Below are 18,949 nucleotides of genomic sequence, written 5' to 3'. Positions count from 1 at the left end.
AAGGGCAAACAGGTTAAATCTCCCAGCCAGATACTAAGGAGTAGCCCTTCAGAGCGCAGAAAGTAAGAGTTACAGGGAGGAGGATGAGAGACACACATCAGCACAAAAGTGAAAAGAGAAATTAAACTGTGATTTACCACTTACAATCAAGAAGACAGGACACAGAACAAAAACAGACCAGCGTTCATCTCCTTAAGAGTGATCATTCTGCGGTTGTCGGCTACTCTCGAGGAACATGTTAGGTTAAAGACCCAGTGCAATAAGACTCTATGAATGCACAGAATGCGGATCCAGACTGGGGATTTTTAACTTGGAGTTTATCATGGAAGTCAGCACCAGCTTCAACAGCACGAAGAATCGGAAGCGCTTCGTGACGCTAAGACTGGCAGGAAGAAGAGTACGAAGAGAGGGCACTAGCAACGGGCAGTATGTGCTTTAAGGGCTTTATTTTTCACAGGAAAGGAGAGAGTAAATTTCTACTGGAAATAATTTTAAGCAACAAGATTAAAATATCTTCTGATCCAAAATATCAGCTTCTTTAGTTCTAGTAAGATGGCTAAGAGGTTTTCCACATTTAAAATGATCAGGAAAAAAGGTCATCCATCTAAATACTCCATTTTCCTTAAGGGAGTACATTGCTTATAGTCCTTGGTAGTACACAAGTTATCACCACCAGTAAGATTTATTTTAATCTTATGATTCATAATGTAGAATATATTGAGCTAATTTTATACTAGTGCATTATAAGATTGTGGTTAAAAGATGTTTTTACAGACATTAGAAGCATTCAAATGCTTACCAAAGTGCCGTTACTAAATTACAAGTTAGTATCAGAAGTGGGGAAGATCAAGACAGAAGATGACTTTGGTTGCTGCCCTCATAGACCGCAGGCACTCAGCACACGGGGAAGCGAAAGCCTCCAACAGCTGAGGGCTTCTGAGTCTCTCACGAAAAAGGACGTGTATATGCTCTCACTGTAAAGAGGGCAAGGCACTGCTGAAAAGGACCAACGTCCAAGCACCACTCTGACGTCCAGCTCTAGAGCATAGGGAAGTTGATCGAGAATTACAGAGGTTTTCTTGCCTCCATGTTGAAAAATCATCCAACACATGGTCACAAATACAGACACAAAGGTGGATGGCTCCAAGAGCTTCTTGGATTAAGATGACGGGGCTCAGAGCACAACAGCCACTTGGTCCCCATGGGTGGAACTGTACTTACATATCTGAATAGGAACTCAGGAGCCCGATACTGTCAAGATGATACCAGAATCTATTCTTAAGAGGTGGGACGCTCTTCTGTTATCGTGTCAATGAGTAACAAGGACGTACTCTTCCCAAGAGCACACATGTCCCATGCTCTCGATAGTGTCAAAAAGGATCCTGCTGCACTGTTTGCCACCTCTTTAGACAAAATCTTTGGTTTGCTGGATTTAATTCACTCACTGTTGCAGCCGCTGCTGCCTCTACTCCCTGTTGGCTCGGGGTGGGGCTGACTGGGGCCTCCACAGGCTGCCCTTCCTGATAGTGAATGAGAGAAAAGAAGAAGGGAGAAGAAAACAAAAGAGGGAGAGAGGGAAGGGGGAGACGAATGGAGGGTACATGGAAGGATGAAGATGGTCAGAAAAGGGAGAAGGAGGGGCTTGTAACTCAGCTGCTCTCCAACAGGAGGGATCATCTCACAGCCACACGAGAGGCATGCAACAAGATCTCTTGGGCTTTCCCGAGCAGCGCAGTAAGCATTACGAGATAACCAGAAATCATATACATACTGAAAGTTTGGCAAACTTAATTGTGTGTGTGTAACTCTTATGCACACACGCATCAAATAAAAAAATACATATCAATATATATATAGTGCTTCTTAAATAGAAAAAAAAAACCACACCCTTTCTGCGGATGTTTTGGTTGGTGAAAATATCATTTAAAAAAAAAAAAAAAGAGCCTCAGTGTCAGTCCTGTGGTTGCCCAGGCAAACCACATGAGTGGGTTCACCCGTCGGCCGCTCTCGTGGCCTTGTTTTGGCGGATGCTGCCTCTAGACAGGCCCAGGCCTGGATTCTGCTTAGCACGGCGTGAATGAAGTATGATCGTGGAAGGAAAAAACTTATGACTGGTTCTTTCTAACTCAAAGTCATTCAAAGATGAAGCCAGATGTTTGAGCAGCAAATACATATTTCTTTGACTTTGGTATGCCCAATGCTCATGCTGGGATATAACATTAATGTGTTTCAAGAGTGTACAGGTTTTTGCACAGTAATTATATGTTCTGGGGAATTACCTTGATTGGGGAGGCGGGTGCTGGGAATTGAACCCAGGGCCTCACACATGCTAGGCAAGTGCTCTACCCCTGAAATACATCTTCAGCCCTGTTCCCCTGATCTTAAAAAAAAAAAAAAGTTTAGTAACTTTCAGCAGTAGAAATACACTCACCAAATGCTTCTTCCTCAAATATTGATGGCGAAGAATTAGTGGCTTAACCAACAGCATCCAAGGTACACACAGTATAGCAACCACTACCAGGAAACACTGAATTCCTTTCTGTAAAGATGGAATACAAGGGGTATCACATACAAGTCCGTTCATCAAATATGTAGCTTCTACTTCCAGCACGAAGTTCCTCTAAGCAGTTCTTTCATACTGTTTTACAGAGAACACTAGTTTCTAAAAATTCTTAGATGCTATGACAAGACCAAGCATTATCTCATCAACGGCAGTTCTAAAGTCTATCCTTTCTAGATATATAAATTAGTGAACCCTCCCAAGGTAGGGAGGACAATCCAAATTCAGAGCTGGATGTATGGGCTGAAAACCAAACACTTACAGAAGTGATCTTAGGGTTTTTTTAGGGTCATAGGAACATCTGGTTTCCTGACCTAGGGTAAACACCTACGGTAGCCATTTCCTAGGTTGACATACCTGTCCAGAATACAGCATTGAGATGCCAGATTCCGGGTAGAAAAAGAGAAACATGTTTATAAAATGGATCAGAAGGCTCGGTGCATCCTTAGAGGTATGAGCATCGTAGGCTGTCCACTTATAAAAAATAAGGATAACCAAGTAGCCGAACAAAGAGGACATGAAGATTATTTCAGGAATAAATCCAAAGTAGATATTCAGGGGCTTCCTGAAATAGCTAAAAGGAGAAAGAGACACACACACAAAAAAAATGTTAAGGGTGAATAGACCCAGGGCCCTTCCTTCACTGAGTGGAATGTTCACTAGATTTTTCCAGCTAATGCTCCTTCAATCTGTCCATATCACTTTATTTATTTGTAATGCTGGGGACTGAACCCAAGGGTGCTCTACCTCCAAGATACACCCCGAGCCCTATTTTATTTTTTACTTTGAAATAGGGTCTCACTAAGTTGCTGAGGCTGACTTTGAACCTACAATCCTCCTATCTTAGCCTCCCAAGTACTGAGATAACTGCAGGTATGTGCCACCATGCCCAACTTGTCTGTATCCCTTTTAAGAGGCAGCGGCAAGAAGCCCATGAAGCAACAGGGACAGGATTAACTATTCCCTTTCAAACTTTTGGCACCAGAACCACACCTATCACTCTCTCAGTGAGAAAGAGACTGAAAAATCTAGTGTACTTTGAGATCACTTCCTTGAATTACACATGGAGGAAGAAAAAAGAGTTTACTCAACTTGATGAAAATTGCTGGTTTTTTTCCAAAGATTTTTATTGTAACTGCAAACAGTTAAGAGAGTAATATTCAGCCTCATTTAAAAACCATGAGTTTTCTGGAGTTTTTTTGTGGTTTTTTTTTTTTTACAGTACTAAAGTTGGAACTCAGAGGCATTCTACCTCTGAGCTATACCCACAACGCTATTTTTTATTCTTTATTTTGAAACAAGGTCTCACTAAGTAACAGAGGCTGGCCAAGAACCTGCAATCCTCCTATCTCAGCCTCCAAAGTACTGGGATTACAGGCATGCACCACCACACCTGGACAAGATCATAAGATTTTTATAAAATTACTTCTGGAGCCAGGCGTGGTGGTGCACGCTTGTAATCCCAGAACTTTGGAGGCTAAGACAGGAGGATTTGAGTTCGTGGCCAACCTCAGCCACTTAGTGAGGCCCTCTACTACTTAGAGAGATCCTGTTTCAAAATAAAGAATAAAAAAATAAAAAATAATGTAGCTCAGAGGTACAATGCCCCTGGGTTCCATCCCCAGTACTGCAAAAATAAAATAAAATAAGATGTTATGATTTCTTTAGGCAAAAGCTTTATCTAAGATGGTGTGGTGGCACATGCCTATAATCCTAGTACTTGGGACGCTGAGACAGGAGAATCAGAGGTTTGAGGCCAGCCTCAGCAACTTAGCAAGGCCCTCAGCAATTCGGCAAATTTCAAAATATAAAAAAGAGCTGGGGGTATAGCTCAGAGGTAGAATAGCTCTGAGTTCAATCAACAGTACAAAAAAAAAAAAGATTATCTAAATTAAGTAGTGATGTGCGTACGTATGCCTCTACCATCTTTTACCCCATTAAGATGTATGACTAAGCCGGGCGTGGTGGCGCACGCTTGTAATCCCTGCTCTTGGGAGGCGGAGACAGGAGGATCGCAGGTACAAAGCCAGCCACACTGGCTTAAGAGACCCTGTTTCCAAATAAAACTATAAAAACAGGTCTGGGAGTATAGCCTGGAGGTAGAAGGGTTTCCAGGAACCCCAGTACCACCGAAAAAAAATATATATATATATATGACTACAATATACCAAAAAATAAAATAAAATAAAATAAAATAAATTAACTACGCACATTTGTAAGACAGGACAGAGCAACTCACATATGGTTGAAAAGGCTCAGGATGACTCCAAACATCATATGGATAATACCAAGAATAACAGACATCTTCATCTTAAAGGAGTTAAGGAAGGTCAGTTTATTGGTAGCGATGTTCCAAATCTGTCATAACCCAAAAAACAAAAAGGTATCACACACAGAATTCTCAAATGGGAAACCAGTGTTCATCTGATTAAAAGGTTTTTTTGGCTGGGCATGGTCATTTAAGCCTGTGATTCCAGCTACTGGGGAGGCTGAGGCAAGAGAATATCAGGTTCAAGGCCATCCAGAGCAACTAAGGCCCATTTCAAAATAAAAAATAAAAAGGGATCAGTTTGGGGGGGGGGGCAGTACTGGGGATAGAACCCAGGGGCATTTAGTCTCCAAGCTACACCTTGATCCCTATTTTTTTTTTTTTTTTTTTTTTTTTTTTTTTTTTTTGTGGTACTGGGGTTCCTGGAAGCCCTTCTACCTCCGGGCTACACTCCCAGACCTATTTTATATTTTGGAAACAGGGTCTCTTAAGCCAGTGCGGCTGGCTTCGAACCTGCGCGATCCTCCTGTCTCTGCCTCCCAAGCGTGGGGATTACAAGCGTGCGCCACCATGCCTGGCCTTTGATCCCTATTTTTTATTCTGTATTTTTAAACAGGATCTCACTAACTTGCTGAGGGCCTCACTAAGTAGCTGAGGCTGGCTTCGAACCTGCGAGATCCTCCTGTCTCAGCCTCCCTAGTACTGGGATTACAAGCGTGCGCCACTATGCCTGGAGGGGGGGGGCACGCGCGAATGTGTGTGTGTGTGTGTGTGTGTGTGTGTGTGTGTGTGTGTCTGTTCTATGTGTATCTGTTCTATCTCTGAGCTATACCACAGGCCGATTTAGTTTTTTGGGGTTTTTTTTTTTTTTTTTTTTGGCGGGTCTGGGGATGGAACCAAAGGGAATTTGACCTCCAAGCTACATCCCTTGTCCTATTTTTTATTCTTTATTTTAAAACAGGGTCTTACTAAGTTGTGGAGGGCCTCACTAAGTAGCCGAGGCTGTCCGAGAACAGTGACCCTCCGGTCTCAGCCTCCCAAAATGCTGGGATTACAAGCATGTGCCACCACGCCTGGCTTATTTTTTAAATTTTAAAACAGTATCAGCTGGGAATGGTGGTACATGCTTGTAATCTCAGTTTTTGAGAGGCTGAGACAGGAGGATCTTTGTTGTTTGTTTGTTTATTTATTTTGGTGGTACTGAGGATGGAACTCTTCTACCTCCAGGCTACATTCCCAGACCTATTTTATATTTTATTTGGAAACAGGGTCTCTTAAGCCAGCTGAGGCTGGCTTCGAACCAGCATGATCCTCCAGACAGGAGGATTTTAGGTTTATGGCTAGCCTCAGCAACTTAGTGAAACCTTGTTTCAAAATAAAAAATAAGGCCTGGTGTGGTGGCACAGGCTTGCTATCCCAGCATTTGGGAGGCTGAGACAGGAGAATCACTGTTTGCAGACAGTCTCAACTACTACTTAGTGAGCCCTTTGCAACTCTGTTTCAAAATAAAGAATAAAAAATAGGGCTGGGTGGGTATAGCTTGGAGGTAGAATGCCCCTAGGTTCCATCCCCAGTACCTAAATAAATAAATAAATAAATAAATAAATTAATTAATTAATTAATAAAATTGGGTGAGGGTATAGCTCAGAGGTAGAATGCCCCCAAGTTCAATTGCCAGTAACATCAAAAAAAGAAAAAAGAAAAAAAAACAGGGTCACACTAAGTTTCAGAGGGCCTAAGTTACTGAGGCTGGTTTTGAACCTGAGATCCTCATGTCTCAGCCTCCAAAGTACTAGGTTTACAGGTATGTGCCACCACATCTGGCTTCAGAAAGAGTCTTGTTAAGTTGCCCAGGCTAACCTTAAACTTGAGTTCCCTCTGCCTTAGCCTCCCAAGTAGCTGGGATTACAGCTGTACACCACCATGCTTGGCTAGTTTTTTTTTTTTTTTTTCTCTTTAAATTAAGAACAATCCTGAATATTTATTGAAATAGAATAGTATAACAAACTCCCACATACCTATCAGTGATCTTCAAAAATTACTATCAATTTATGAACTCATGCCAATCTTGTTTCATTATCCCCACTCTGCACCACTATATTATTTTGAAGCAAAATCTATACACCATGTCATTTTACCTTTAAACATTTCAGTGGTTTTTTTTTTTTTTTTGGTACTAGGGATTGAAGCCAGGGGCATAATACCTCTGGCCTCTCCCTCTGTTGAAAACAGGGTCTCACTAGGCTAATGAGAGTCTCTCTACTTGTTGAGGCTGGTTTTGAACCTGCGATCCTCCTGTCTCAGCCTCCCAAGCACTGGCATTACAGGCGAGCACCACTACACTTAACTCAGTAAGTATCTTTAAAAGGCAAGGACTCCTCTTCTTTTCTGGTACTGGGGATTGAACTCAAGGCATTCTACTGTTGAGCTATACCCCATCCTTAGTTTATTTTTTATTTTTTAAACAGAGTCTCAACAGGTTGCTGAGGCAGGCCATGCAAAGCAGAATTCATGTTTTTTAACATGATCACAATGAACTCATCATATTAAAAAGCATTAACAAGCCGGGCGTGGTGATGCACGCTTGTAATCCCCGCGCTTGGGAGGCGGAGACAGGAGGATCGTGCTGGTTCGAAGCCAGCCGCGCTGGCTTACGAGACCCTGTTTCAAAATATAAAAAAAAAAAAAATAGGTCTTGGAGTGTAGCCCGGAGGTAGATGGGCTTCCAGGAACCCCAGTACCACCAAAAAAAAAAAAAAAAAAAAGCATTAACAAGCCAGGCTCGGTGGCACAAGCCTATAATCCCAGTACCTGGGAGGCTGAGACAGGAGGATCACAGATTCAAAGCCAGCCTCAGCAACAGAGGCCCTGAGCAATGTAGCAAGACCCTATTTCCAAATTAAAATAAAATAGGACTAACGGTGTAGTTCTGATATAGGACATGCCTAGAGAAAAAAAAAAAAAAAAAAAAAAAAAGCAGAGTGGGAGAATATGAGAAATATTTGTCATCCAAGGTACCTGAGTCTATTCTGGCTTTGAAATACTCTGAACAAGTACATCAAAGTTTTCTTTTTTCTTTTTCTTTTTAAAACAAAACAAAACAACAACAAAAAATAAATAAATAAATAAATAAATAAAAACAATGTCAGCTACTTAGTGAGGTCCTCTGCAACTTAGTGAAACCTTGTTTCAAAAAAATAAAGAAGCCTGGTGTGGTGGTGCACTGTAATGCCCGCACTTGGTAGGCTGAGAAAGGAGGATCGCACAGGTTCAAAGCCAGCCTCAGCTACTTAGTGAGGCTCTCAGCAACTTAGTGAGACCCTGTTTCCAAATAAAGTATAAAACAGGTCTGTGAATACAGCCCAGAGGTAGAAAAGCCCCTAGGTTCCACCCCAGTACCACAAGAAAAAAAAAAAAAGAGTAAGCCAAGCATGGTGGCTTACGCTTGTAATCCCAGCATTTGGGAGGCTGAGACAGGGGGATCACAGTTTGCAAACAGCCTCACTTACTTACTGAGGCCCTTTGCAACTCAGTGAAACCCTGTTTCAAAATAAAGAATAAAAAATAGGGCTGGGATTTAAATTTTAAAGAATAAAAAATAGTCACATCAAAAAGCATTAACAAGCCAGGTTCGGTGGCACAAGCCTATAATCCCAGTACCTGGGAGGCTGAGACAGGAGGATTGCAGATTCAAAGCCAGCCTCAGATGGGGTGTAGCTCAGAGGTAGAATGGCCCTGAGTTCCATCCCCAATACCACACACACACACAAAAAAAAAAAAAAAAAAAAAAAAGAAAGAAAGAAAAATAGGGCGGAGGTGTAGTTTGAAGATAGAATGCCCCTGGGTTCCATCCCCAATACCACACACAAAAAATAAATAAATAAAAAATAGGGTGGGGTGTAGTTTGTAGGTAGAATGTCCCTGGATTCCATCCCCAGTATCGTGTAAAAAAAAAAAAAAAAATCAAGTAACTATCTTTAATTTTCTCACTTCAGAGATATAATTGAAAACTCTGGGGAAAGCATACAGAAAAAAAGTGTTCTTACCGGATCAATGCCAAAAGGGTATGGTCCACCAAACACTCCACGAACGGCAGGGTTCAGCTGGAGAACAGCGTTCTCCCGAAGCGTTTCCTCCCTACCAAATTAGGAGAAAAATCATACTTAATTATCAAGAGAGGAGAACTTTCGGCAGCCAGAAACTAAACTCAGAAGAAACTGCTATAGCTATATTGTCTCTTCAATAACAGGAGGGACTGGACTAGTAGTGAAGAATAAGGGATCACACACAAACACACACACACACACACACACACACACACACAAACACACACACGTAAAACTAAGGAAGTCTGTAAAAATCAGTTTTTAATTTACAAAAAAAAAGAGAAAAGTCTTAAGTCTTAGTTCCTTGAAATTTGCTGGAAAAATCACAAAGTACTTTATGAGTTTAAGCATAAATAAGGCAAATGTCCCTATATTCTTCTGGAACAGGGACAATTTCAACTATTTCCTAAAATGGTGTTAGTTTACCACTTATTTTACAAATCACTGAACATGAAAGGAATAAGCTTCGGCTTATGGCTTCTGCAACTTACGTCCAATTAGATAAAGTGAACATTGGCCGCACACTCCAGGATGACCCGAAGATATTGAGAGACTTGGAAAAGCAATCATTGTAGATGAGGCCAGTGTAGATGGAGAACACACCCATCAACAGAATAATGTATCGACCACTGAACACAGTGCTAAACATCTGGGGACCAGAAGAAAGAAGTCATCAGAATGTGCCATGCAGTCCATGCTGTGCTGATGCTATTTTAAATATACCAGCCACAGGCACGATTTCACCCTATTCTGGCCTTCTAAACATGAAGATACAACACTAAAAGTCCACTCGTACAGAACATGGATTCTAAAATAAAGTTCTCTAGTCTCTTGATAAATCTGTGGATAAAAGACTTTCAGGTCTTACTTGTCATAACGAAATGCTTGAGAAATCATACAACTTCTGTTCAATTTCTGTTACCTCATTCTCGTTCTTCTGGGAGAGGATCCGGCTCTCCCTTAACACCATCCACACGGCAAAAAGGGTCATCAAAATGCCATGGCCGAAATCCCCAAACATCACGGCAAACAGAAAAGGGAAAGTGATGATGGTGTACGGAGCTATGCAGAGACCAAGGAAAGAGAACCATAGTTACAGAAAAGCACAATTCCCCAAATGCCACCATCTTCTCCACAATGGAAGATCAAGATAAGATGGCTTAGGTCTCAGCTGGTGGACAGAGACTCACAGGGAAAACCTTTACAGCAGGATCTGTGTGTCTCACAGAGCTGCTGACAGGCTATGTTCTGCTGCTCTCACATCACCCTAAGAACACAGGAACTGCCAGGCCAGCCCTGGGGACAGTGGCTCCTCCAGGCCCTTTCCCAACCCAAAAACACTGCTCCTAAGGCAGGCCAGTGTCTTCTCTTTGTGTAGTAGCCATTTTTGAGCTGAACACAGCTGTCAGGCAACGAAGAAAACCCTGGAACCTGAGGAAAGCAGGTCCTGCCCAAGGTTTCAGCTAAACAAAAGTCCTCAGATTTCTTTTTTTGGGGGGTGGGGGCTGGGGAATCACACCCCAATATTTCAGGACCATGTACATGGTACGCAAGTGCTCTACTTCTGAGCTACACTCCCAGCCCCTCAAACTCTTGATTTAATAATAATTAACTCTCTAAACAGAGAAGAGAGGCCAGGCGTGGTGGCTCACGCTTGTAACCCCAGCATTTGGGAGGCTGAGACTAGAGGATCGCGGTTCACAGACAGCCACAGCTACTTAGTGAGGCCCTCTGCAACTCAGTGAGACCCTGTTTCAAAATAAAGAATAATAATAAAAAAAAAAAGGTTTAACAGAGAAGAGACCTGATTTGTGTTAAAAATAGTTAATTAGCCAGGTGAGGTAGATGCATACTTGTAATCCCAATACTTGGGAAGCTGAGACAGGAGGATTGTAGGTTCCTGTCCAGCCTCAGTTACTTACTAAGGCCTTTTCCAACTTAGTGAGACCCTGTTTCAAAAAATGAATTAAAAGCCAGGCATGGTGGTGCACGCTTGTAATCCCAACATCTGGGAGGCTGAGACCAGAGGATCGTGGTTCGCTGACAGCCTCAGCTACTTAGTGAGGCCCTCCGCTACTCAGTGAGACCCGGTTTCAAAATAAAGAATAAAAAAAAATAGGGCAGGAGGTATACCTCGGAGATCAAATGCTCCTGGTTCCATCCCCAGACCCGAAAAAAAAAAAAAAGAATTAAAAAAAAAATAGGGCTGGGGACATAACTTGGAGATAGAATGCTCTTGGGTTCAATCCCCAGTACTAAAAAAAAAAAAAAAAAAAAGGTTAATAATTGCAATATTTCATCTAACTTTGGAACAGAGAAGACAGGAAAAAGCCGTTTACTTATTTATTTATTTATTTATTTATTTTTATTTATTTATTTTTTGGTGGTACTGGGGTTCCTGGAAGCCCTTCTACCTCCGGGCTACACTCCCAGACCTATTTTTACATTTTTATTTGGAAACAGGGTCTCCTAAGCCAGCGCGCGCGGCTGGCTTCAAACCTACGCGATCCCCGTCTCTGCCTCCCAAGCACGGGGATTACAAGCGTGCGCCACTACGCCCGGCCTTATTTTTATTTTTTGAAGCTGGAGTTGAATCCAGGGTGTTCTACCTCTGAGCGACACCCCCAGATCTACTTTATTTTTTATTTTATTTATTTATTTATTTATTTATTTATTTATTTATTTATTTATTTATTTTGGTGGTACTGGGGATGGAACCCAGGGCCTTCTACCTCTGGGCTATACTCCCAGACCTATTTTATATTTTATTTGGAAACAGGGTCTCTTAAGCCAGCTGAGGTGGCTTCCAACCTGCGTGATCCTCCTGTCTCAGCCTCCCAAGCACAGGGATTACAAGTGTGCGCCACCACACCCGGCTTTATTTTTTATTTTAAAACAGTCTCGACTTCCGGGAAGATGGCGACCGAGAAAAGCGGGGCTTAAGAGTCCCGCTAACAACCAATCTCCATTACCACAAAAAGAGCGCCTTTCATAGCCAGAAAGCACCATCACCAGAAAAACAAAAAAAAAAACCACCAGGCTCCAGAGAGAAAGCGGACTGAGAACAGAGCTCAGGGCCACAGAGGAGACACACGCGCCCGAGGACGCGGCAGCAGCGCCATACTGCCGGAGGCACCGGCGAACTCAACGGACGGCTACAGCAAGCCAGGTGAGCCGCTGCGGAACAGCCTGGCGGGATCTTTCCGCAGACAGCATTTAAAGCTCCCAGTGGCTGAGCTCAGCACACGCTGCAGGGATTCAGAGTGGAAATCAAAACCAGAGAAGAAAAAATACGCCAGCCTCATGGCCGAGGGTGTGGCAGAGGCGCCATATTGCCACCGGCAGCGGCAGCAGCAGTGAATTCACCGAGTCCAGTACAGCTACATCTGCGTACTCAAGAACAGTGAGTCAAATTGTGGGCCACAGAGGAGAAATCGCAGTATTGGGCCTCCTGGGACTTGACCCAGTGAGGGAGTGGTGGTGGCAGAGATATCACACCATAGGAGAACGTGCAACCTGGCACCCCCCATAGTTTAAAGCAGCCTCTATCGACTCCCTGGGTCGGAGACTCTGTGATACAACCCAGTAAAGGAGTAGTGGGGTCTGAGATAATACAGACTCGAGATCCAGAGCACCTTAAGTGAAGCCATAGTGACCCAAGGGAAGAACCCAGAGAAGGCACAAACATCCGAAATCATGGGAAAGAGGAATAACACTGGAGTAATGAATGTGCACAACCCCACAACATCAGAACCTGATAAAACAGAAAATCAGAGATTTCTAGAAGATCAAATCAGGAAAATAACTGTAGAAATAATAGAGGTGCTTCGAAAAGAACTCAGAGAGAGCCAAAAAGAGATAAAGGATGCAATTAATGAAGTAAAGGCCTCAATTCAAAGCACAAACAACCGATTAGACCACATGGGGAACAGAATCTTGCTCTTAGAAGATGAGCAATCCAAAAATGAATGCATAGTTTCTAATCTAGAAAAAAATATCCAACAGCAGGAATCTGACATTGAAGAAATATGGGCCCATCTTAAGAGAGCTAACCTAAGAATAATTGGAATAGAGGAGGGAAAAGAAAGTGATACCAAAGGGATCAACAATCTCTTCAAGGAAGTAATAGCAGAAAATTTTCCAAATATAGAGCAAGTGGTTGATACACAGATCCAGGAAACTTATAGAACTCCCTTTAGACAGGATCGGAGAAGAGGATCCCCATGCCATATAATTGTCAAAATGACCAATGTGGAAGCCAAGCAGAGAATCTTAAAGGCAACAAAAACAAAGGGCCAACTGACATTCAGAGGCAAACCAATTAGAATCACTCCAGACTTCCCAAACCAAGTCATGAGAGCCAGAAGGGCTTGGAGTAACATATTCCAAACTCTGAAAGAAAACAACTTCCAGCCAAAAATTTCCTATCCAGCAAAACTTTCTATCAAATTAGATGGAGAAATAAGAAGCTTCCATGACGAACAGAAACTGAAGGAATTTATGTCTTCAAAACCAGCGCTAGAGAAAATACTCAAAGAGATTAACTACAAAGAAGAAATAGGTAACACACACCAGATCCAGAGAAACAAGAGTTTCCATCCAACAGACAACTAAGATTGGTTATCTGTGGAGATTCATTATTTATGTTAGTCTTTTACCTATCTCTAAGTTGTATTGTTTGCCTTTATTGTTGTTAATTTTTAGGATTTCTAGTTGGAATATTAATATACCTTCAGATATAGCATTTGGAAATATTTTATCCAATTCTATTAGTAACTTTTAACTCTGTTTACATTGTCTTTGGATATACAATATTTTCTTTTATTTTTTAGGGAGTTTGTATATTCTTCTGTTGCCTGTACCATTGAAATCATATCCAAGAAATCACTGCCAATTTCAATGTTGTGAGGTTTTATGACCCAGATTTTCTCCTAAAAGTTTATAGTCTTAAGATTTATATTTAGGTCTTTTATCTATTTTGAGTTAATACTTGTATATGGGATTAGGTAAAGGTCCAATTTTATTCTTTTCCATGTAATTATTATTTTTCAACAATATTTAGTTAAAAGATTATTATTTCCACCACCAAATGTTCGTGGAAACCTTGTCAAAAATAACTTGACAATATAGGGAAGAATTTAGCTCTAGGCTTGTATTTAACTCCAATGGTCTATATATCTGCCTTTAGAACAGTACTACACTGTTTCAATTATTGTAGCTTTATATGGTTTGAAATCAGAAAATATATATCTGCTAGCTTTGTTCTTTTTCAAGATCGTTTTGGGTATCTAGAATTCATATTCCATATTAGGATAGATTTTTTTCTGAAAAATAAATATATAAATATATGATAGTTTCACCTAAAAAACAGAAAAAAAATATGCTCTAGTAAGAAAGAAAGCAAAAAGAAATATTGAAATGCTATCTTTAAATCATCAAACGCTTGGTATCAGACAAATGAAACTGTTATGTGAGATTATCATTTTTAATTTTGGATAAATTGCTATAATACTAGATGTCAACCACTAAGCCAAGCATGGGAAGGAGGGATGGGGAGAGAATGGGGTGGGGATCGGGTGGGGGCTGACTGGGCGATGTGTGCATGTATGTCTACAAAAGTTTGTATCCCACTATGATGTATGAATACAGTGCACCAATAAAATAAAATTAAAAAAATAAATAAATAAAAATAAATAAATAAAACAGTCTCACTAAGTTGCTGAGGCTGGCTTTGAACTTGTGATCCTCTGTTTTAGACTCCCAAGTACTGGTATCATAGGCATGTGCCACCACTCCTGACTGCCATTTTAAACCAATAAGACATCTTGAAAACCATTTTGCAGCCGGGTGCAATCCCAGCACTTGGGAGGCAGAGACAGGAGGATCACGCAGGTTTGAAGCCAGCCTTGCTGGCTTAGGAGACCCTGTTTCCAAGTTTAAAAAAAAAATAGGTTTGGGAGTGTAGCCCGGAGGTAGAAGGGTACCACCAAAAAAACCCAGTACCACCAAAAAAAAACCCAAAACAACAACAACAATAACAACAACAACAACAACAACAACAAACATTTTGCTTAAAGCAGCTCCTAAAAATTGTTTGCTAGAGGCCAGGTGTTTGTGTTTATTTGTTTATTTTGGGTACTGGGGATTGAACCCAGAGGCATTCTACCTCTGAGCTATATCTCCAGGCCTATTTTTGTGTGTGTGTGTGTGGGGGGGGGTACTGGGGATGGAGTACAGGGGCTTTCTACTCTGGGCCTGTTTTATATTTTATTTGAAACAGGGTCTAAGTTGCTGAGAGCCTAAGTAGCTGAGGCTGGCTTCAAGCCTGCATGATCCTCCTTATCTTAACCTCCCAAGTACTGGGATTGCAAGTGTGCACCACCACTCTCAGCTTCCCAGCTCTATTTTTTATTCTTTATTTGGAAACAGGGTCTAAGTAGCTGAGGCTGGCTGCAAACCTGCAATCCTCCTGTCTCATCCTCCCAAGTACTATGATTACAAACATGAGCCACCACATTGGCCTTATTTGTACTATGTTTTGTTTTGTTTCTGTGGGTCTGGGGATGGAACCCAGGGGCATTCTACCTCTGAGCTACACCCTCTACCCTATTTTTTATTCTTTATTTTGAAACTGGGTCTCACTGAGTTGCAGAGGGCCTCACTAAGTAGCCGAGGCTGTCCTCCAAGTGCGATCCTCCTGTCTCAGCCTCCCAAATTACAAGCGTGTGCCACCACGCCCGGCTACATCTTCAGCTTTAAGTCAGTTGTTCAACAGGGTTTAAAATGAGGTGTTAAGAGAACCAAACAAAAAAAATCTAGAAGAAAAAAAGATTCAAGCTTTTTACCTGGGTTTATCTCTCGGTAAGTCCCAATTCCATAAGCATCTACTATGTTTTGAAAGCCAGATGTGAACTTGTTGGTTTTGTTATAGGTTGGGGGAGTCTGGTTTGTCTGCATCCTGTTCAGAATGGAGGGCACGGTGGAGCCACTGTGTTCCTGGGAAACATCAGCACATGTATCAAAGTTAGCTTATACTCCTACTTATGTGGTTCAATAGCTGTGTGGGGGGAGTATACAAATATATCAAAATTCATCAAAGTGGCCGGGCGTGGTGGCGCACACTTGTAATCCCTGCGCTTGGGAGGCTGAGACAGGAGGGTCAAACAGGTTCAAAGCCAGCCTCAGCTACTTAGTGAGACCCTGTTTCCAAATAAAATATAAAGTAGGTCTGGGAGTATAGCCCAGAGGTAGAGAGCCCCTAGATTCCATCCCAGTACCACCAAAAAAAAAAAAAAAAAAAAAATCATCAAACCATACACAATAATATATGTATTTTCATATTTTCATATAATGGGCGTGGTGGTATACACCTGTAATCCCAGTACTTGGGAGGTTGAGACAGGAGGATCACAGGTTTGTGGCCAGATTCAACTACTTAGTGAGGCTCTCCACAATTTAGTGAGACCCTGTTTCAAAATAAAACAAAAGCTGGAGATGTAGCTCAGAGGTCAGAGGTAGAATATCCCTGGGTTCAACCCCCAGTACCACAAAAAAAAAAAAAAAAAAGAAAAAAAACTAATCAGTGTTCCTAGGGACGGGTCTCCTCTTTCTGGCTGTGCGCTTCACAGCAGTGTGGGGACTCACCGTGCCTCTCCTGAGTGCAAACTGGATGGAATCGAGGTCAGTGACTGGGCACCAGACCTCCGCGATCAGGCACTTCTGGGTCACGTCTATGTTGCACAGGTTCAGGGTGTGGTAGATGGCCTTCATCTTCCGCACCTTGATGAACCAGACCCGGATGTTCTTAGCAGCGGCCTGCAGAACCCTCTGGCGGTGATCCTCCGTTTGATTCAGAACCTTTTGGAAGAGAAAGAAACAGAGAAGGGGTCTTAGATCTTAGGGTATGAATAGCAAAAGAAGCACATCTTTCTAGAAAGGGGTGCTGATATTTTTTTTTCCTCTGGCTTTTGTGGGGTTTTTTTGGTCAAATTATAAGATATATGGGTTATAACAACTAATTTATTTTCATCTAGCTTCAAGCTAAAAAGAAACCTGAAGAGACAAATTTTAGCTTTTCTTCTCTTCCTCTTTTTTAGTACTAAGGATTGAACCCAGGGGCATTCTACCTCCGAGTTACTCCCCCAGCACTATTTTTATTTTGAAGCAGGGTCTCACTAAGTTGATGAGAGTCTCACTACTTGCTGAGCCTTTCCTCAAACCTCTGATCCTATCTCAGCCTCCCAAGTACTAGGGTTACAGAAGTGCATCTCCAGACCCAGTTTATTTATGTATTTATTTATGTGTGTATGTGTGTGTGTGTGTGTGTGTGTGTGTGTGTGTGTGTGTCTCACGAGGGATTGAACACAGGGGCATTCTACCTCTGAGCTATATCCTCAGCCCTATTTTATTTTTTAATCTTGAAACAAGGTCTCGCTAAATTGCAGAGGACTGCGTATTTTTTATTTTGAAACAGGGCCTCATTAAATTGTTGATGCTGAGCCAGGCGTGATGGTGCATGCTTATAATCCCAGCATTTAGGAGGCTGAGACAGAAGGATCGTGGGTCACACACAGCCTCAGCTACTTAGTGAGGCCCTTTGCAACTCAGTGAGACCCTATTTCAAAATAAAGAATAAAAAATAGGGCAGAGGGTATAGCTCGGAGGTAGAATGCCCCTGGGTTTAACCTGTAGTACCGCAAAAAAAGAAGAAAAAGAGAGCAAGCTGCAAAAAACCCTGCATACGCACCAGCATTAGGGAGCAGCAGGAGAGAGGCAGTGCTGCCCACCTGTGCTGCCGATGAGAGGTAGGAGGCACTGTGTCAGCAGTAGCACCCACAGTCCCTCAGGGGTTGCACTGCGACATACCACTGTAATTGCAGGGCAGATTGATTGATTATTTATTTATTTATTTATTTATTTATTTATGGTACTGGGGGTGGAACCCAGGGGCTTTTCTACCTCTGGACTATACTCCCAGACCTATATTTTATTTGGAAACAGGGTCTAAGTTACTGAGAGCCTCACTAAGTAGCTGAGGCTGGCTTTGATCCTGTACGATCCTCCTGTCTCAGCTTCCCAAGCGCTGGGTTTACAAGCATGTGCCATCACACCCAGCTATTCTTTTATTTTTTGAAACAAGGTCTCACTAAGCTGCAGAGGGCCTCACTAAGTAGTTGAGACTGGCGGTGAACCTGCAATCATCCTGTTTAGCCTCCCAAATACTGAGATTACAAATTTGTGCCACCACGCCCAGCTCCTGATTTTTTGCTTTTTGTTTTTGTTTTTTTGGGAGGCTGGTACTGAGGTTCCTGGAAGCCCTTCTACCTCCGGGCTACACTCCCAGACCTATCTTATATTTTTTTTATTTGGAAACAGGGTCTCTTAAGCCAGCGCGGCTGGCTTTGAACCTGCGTGATCCTCCTGTCTCCACCTCCCAAGCGCGGGGATTACAAGCATGCGCCACCACGCCCGCCACCCAGCTCCTGTTTTTAATTTCTGTTCTGAAACAAGGTCTCACTAGGTTGCTCAGAGTCTTGCTACTTGCTGAGGTTGTCCTCAAATATGTGCTCCTCCTGTCTCATCCTTCCAAGTACTAGGATTACAGGCATGTGCCACCATGCCCAGCTGCATATGCATTTTAAATCTACCCATAAACCTAGAAAGTAATGAAGCCCTAGCCCCCAGAATCTGTTAATATAGCCTTTTATCAACAAACAATTCTATTAAAATAAAAAAACCAAAAAACAAAACAAAACAAATCTCTCTTCATCTGGTTAAATTAGTGTATCTCAAAGAAGCCGGCAACAGGTAAAACTGGTGGATCATATACAATGAGGGTTGGGATGAGAGTGTAACTCAGAGGTAAAATGCACCTGGGTTCTATGCCCAGTACCACCTCCCCCAATAAAAAAGCAGAGAACAAGCCCCACTGACTGCCATTTCCTTTCAGGTAGACATAAATTGTAACTACTTCTTAGAGCACTGGATGACTATGGTGTGCATAAACCACACATC

The 18,949-nt window shown here is 42.1% G+C and overlaps 1 protein-coding gene across 21 annotated transcripts in view; it reads right to left on the bottom strand.

The window, feature by feature from the left end:
- Positions 1-18,949, bottom strand: part of ATP6V0A1 (ATPase H+ transporting V0 subunit a1) — a gene marked incomplete at both ends in the record, with an annotated part of 62,246 nt that overhangs the window by 17,889 nt on the left and 25,408 nt on the right. For 15 of the 21 annotated variants that reach the window (XM_080713841.1, XM_080713840.1, XM_080713826.1 and 12 more), the window contains 8 exons: positions 2,432-2,539; positions 2,918-3,134; positions 4,800-4,918; positions 8,876-8,966; positions 9,427-9,584; positions 9,858-9,997; positions 15,781-15,931; positions 16,580-16,792. In XM_080713841.1, coding sequence (XP_080569967.1) covers positions 2,432-2,539; positions 2,918-3,134; positions 4,800-4,918; positions 8,876-8,966; positions 9,427-9,584; positions 9,858-9,997; positions 15,781-15,931; positions 16,580-16,792 — 1,197 coding nt within the window. Of the gene's footprint in view, positions 1-1,445; positions 1,521-2,431; positions 2,540-2,917; positions 3,135-4,799; positions 4,919-8,875; positions 8,967-9,426; positions 9,585-9,857; positions 9,998-15,780; positions 15,932-16,579; positions 16,793-18,949 lie in introns of all 21 variants that reach the window. The other 6 variants (XM_080713825.1, XM_080713836.1, XM_080713839.1 and 3 more) reach the window with 3 other exon arrangements.

Source organism: Muscardinus avellanarius (genome assembly GCF_963383645.1).
Source record: "Muscardinus avellanarius genome assembly, chromosome: 16".
NCBI lineage: Eukaryota > Metazoa > Chordata > Mammalia > Rodentia > Gliridae > Muscardinus > Muscardinus avellanarius.
This window is presented reverse-complemented; position numbering and strand designations above follow the sequence as displayed.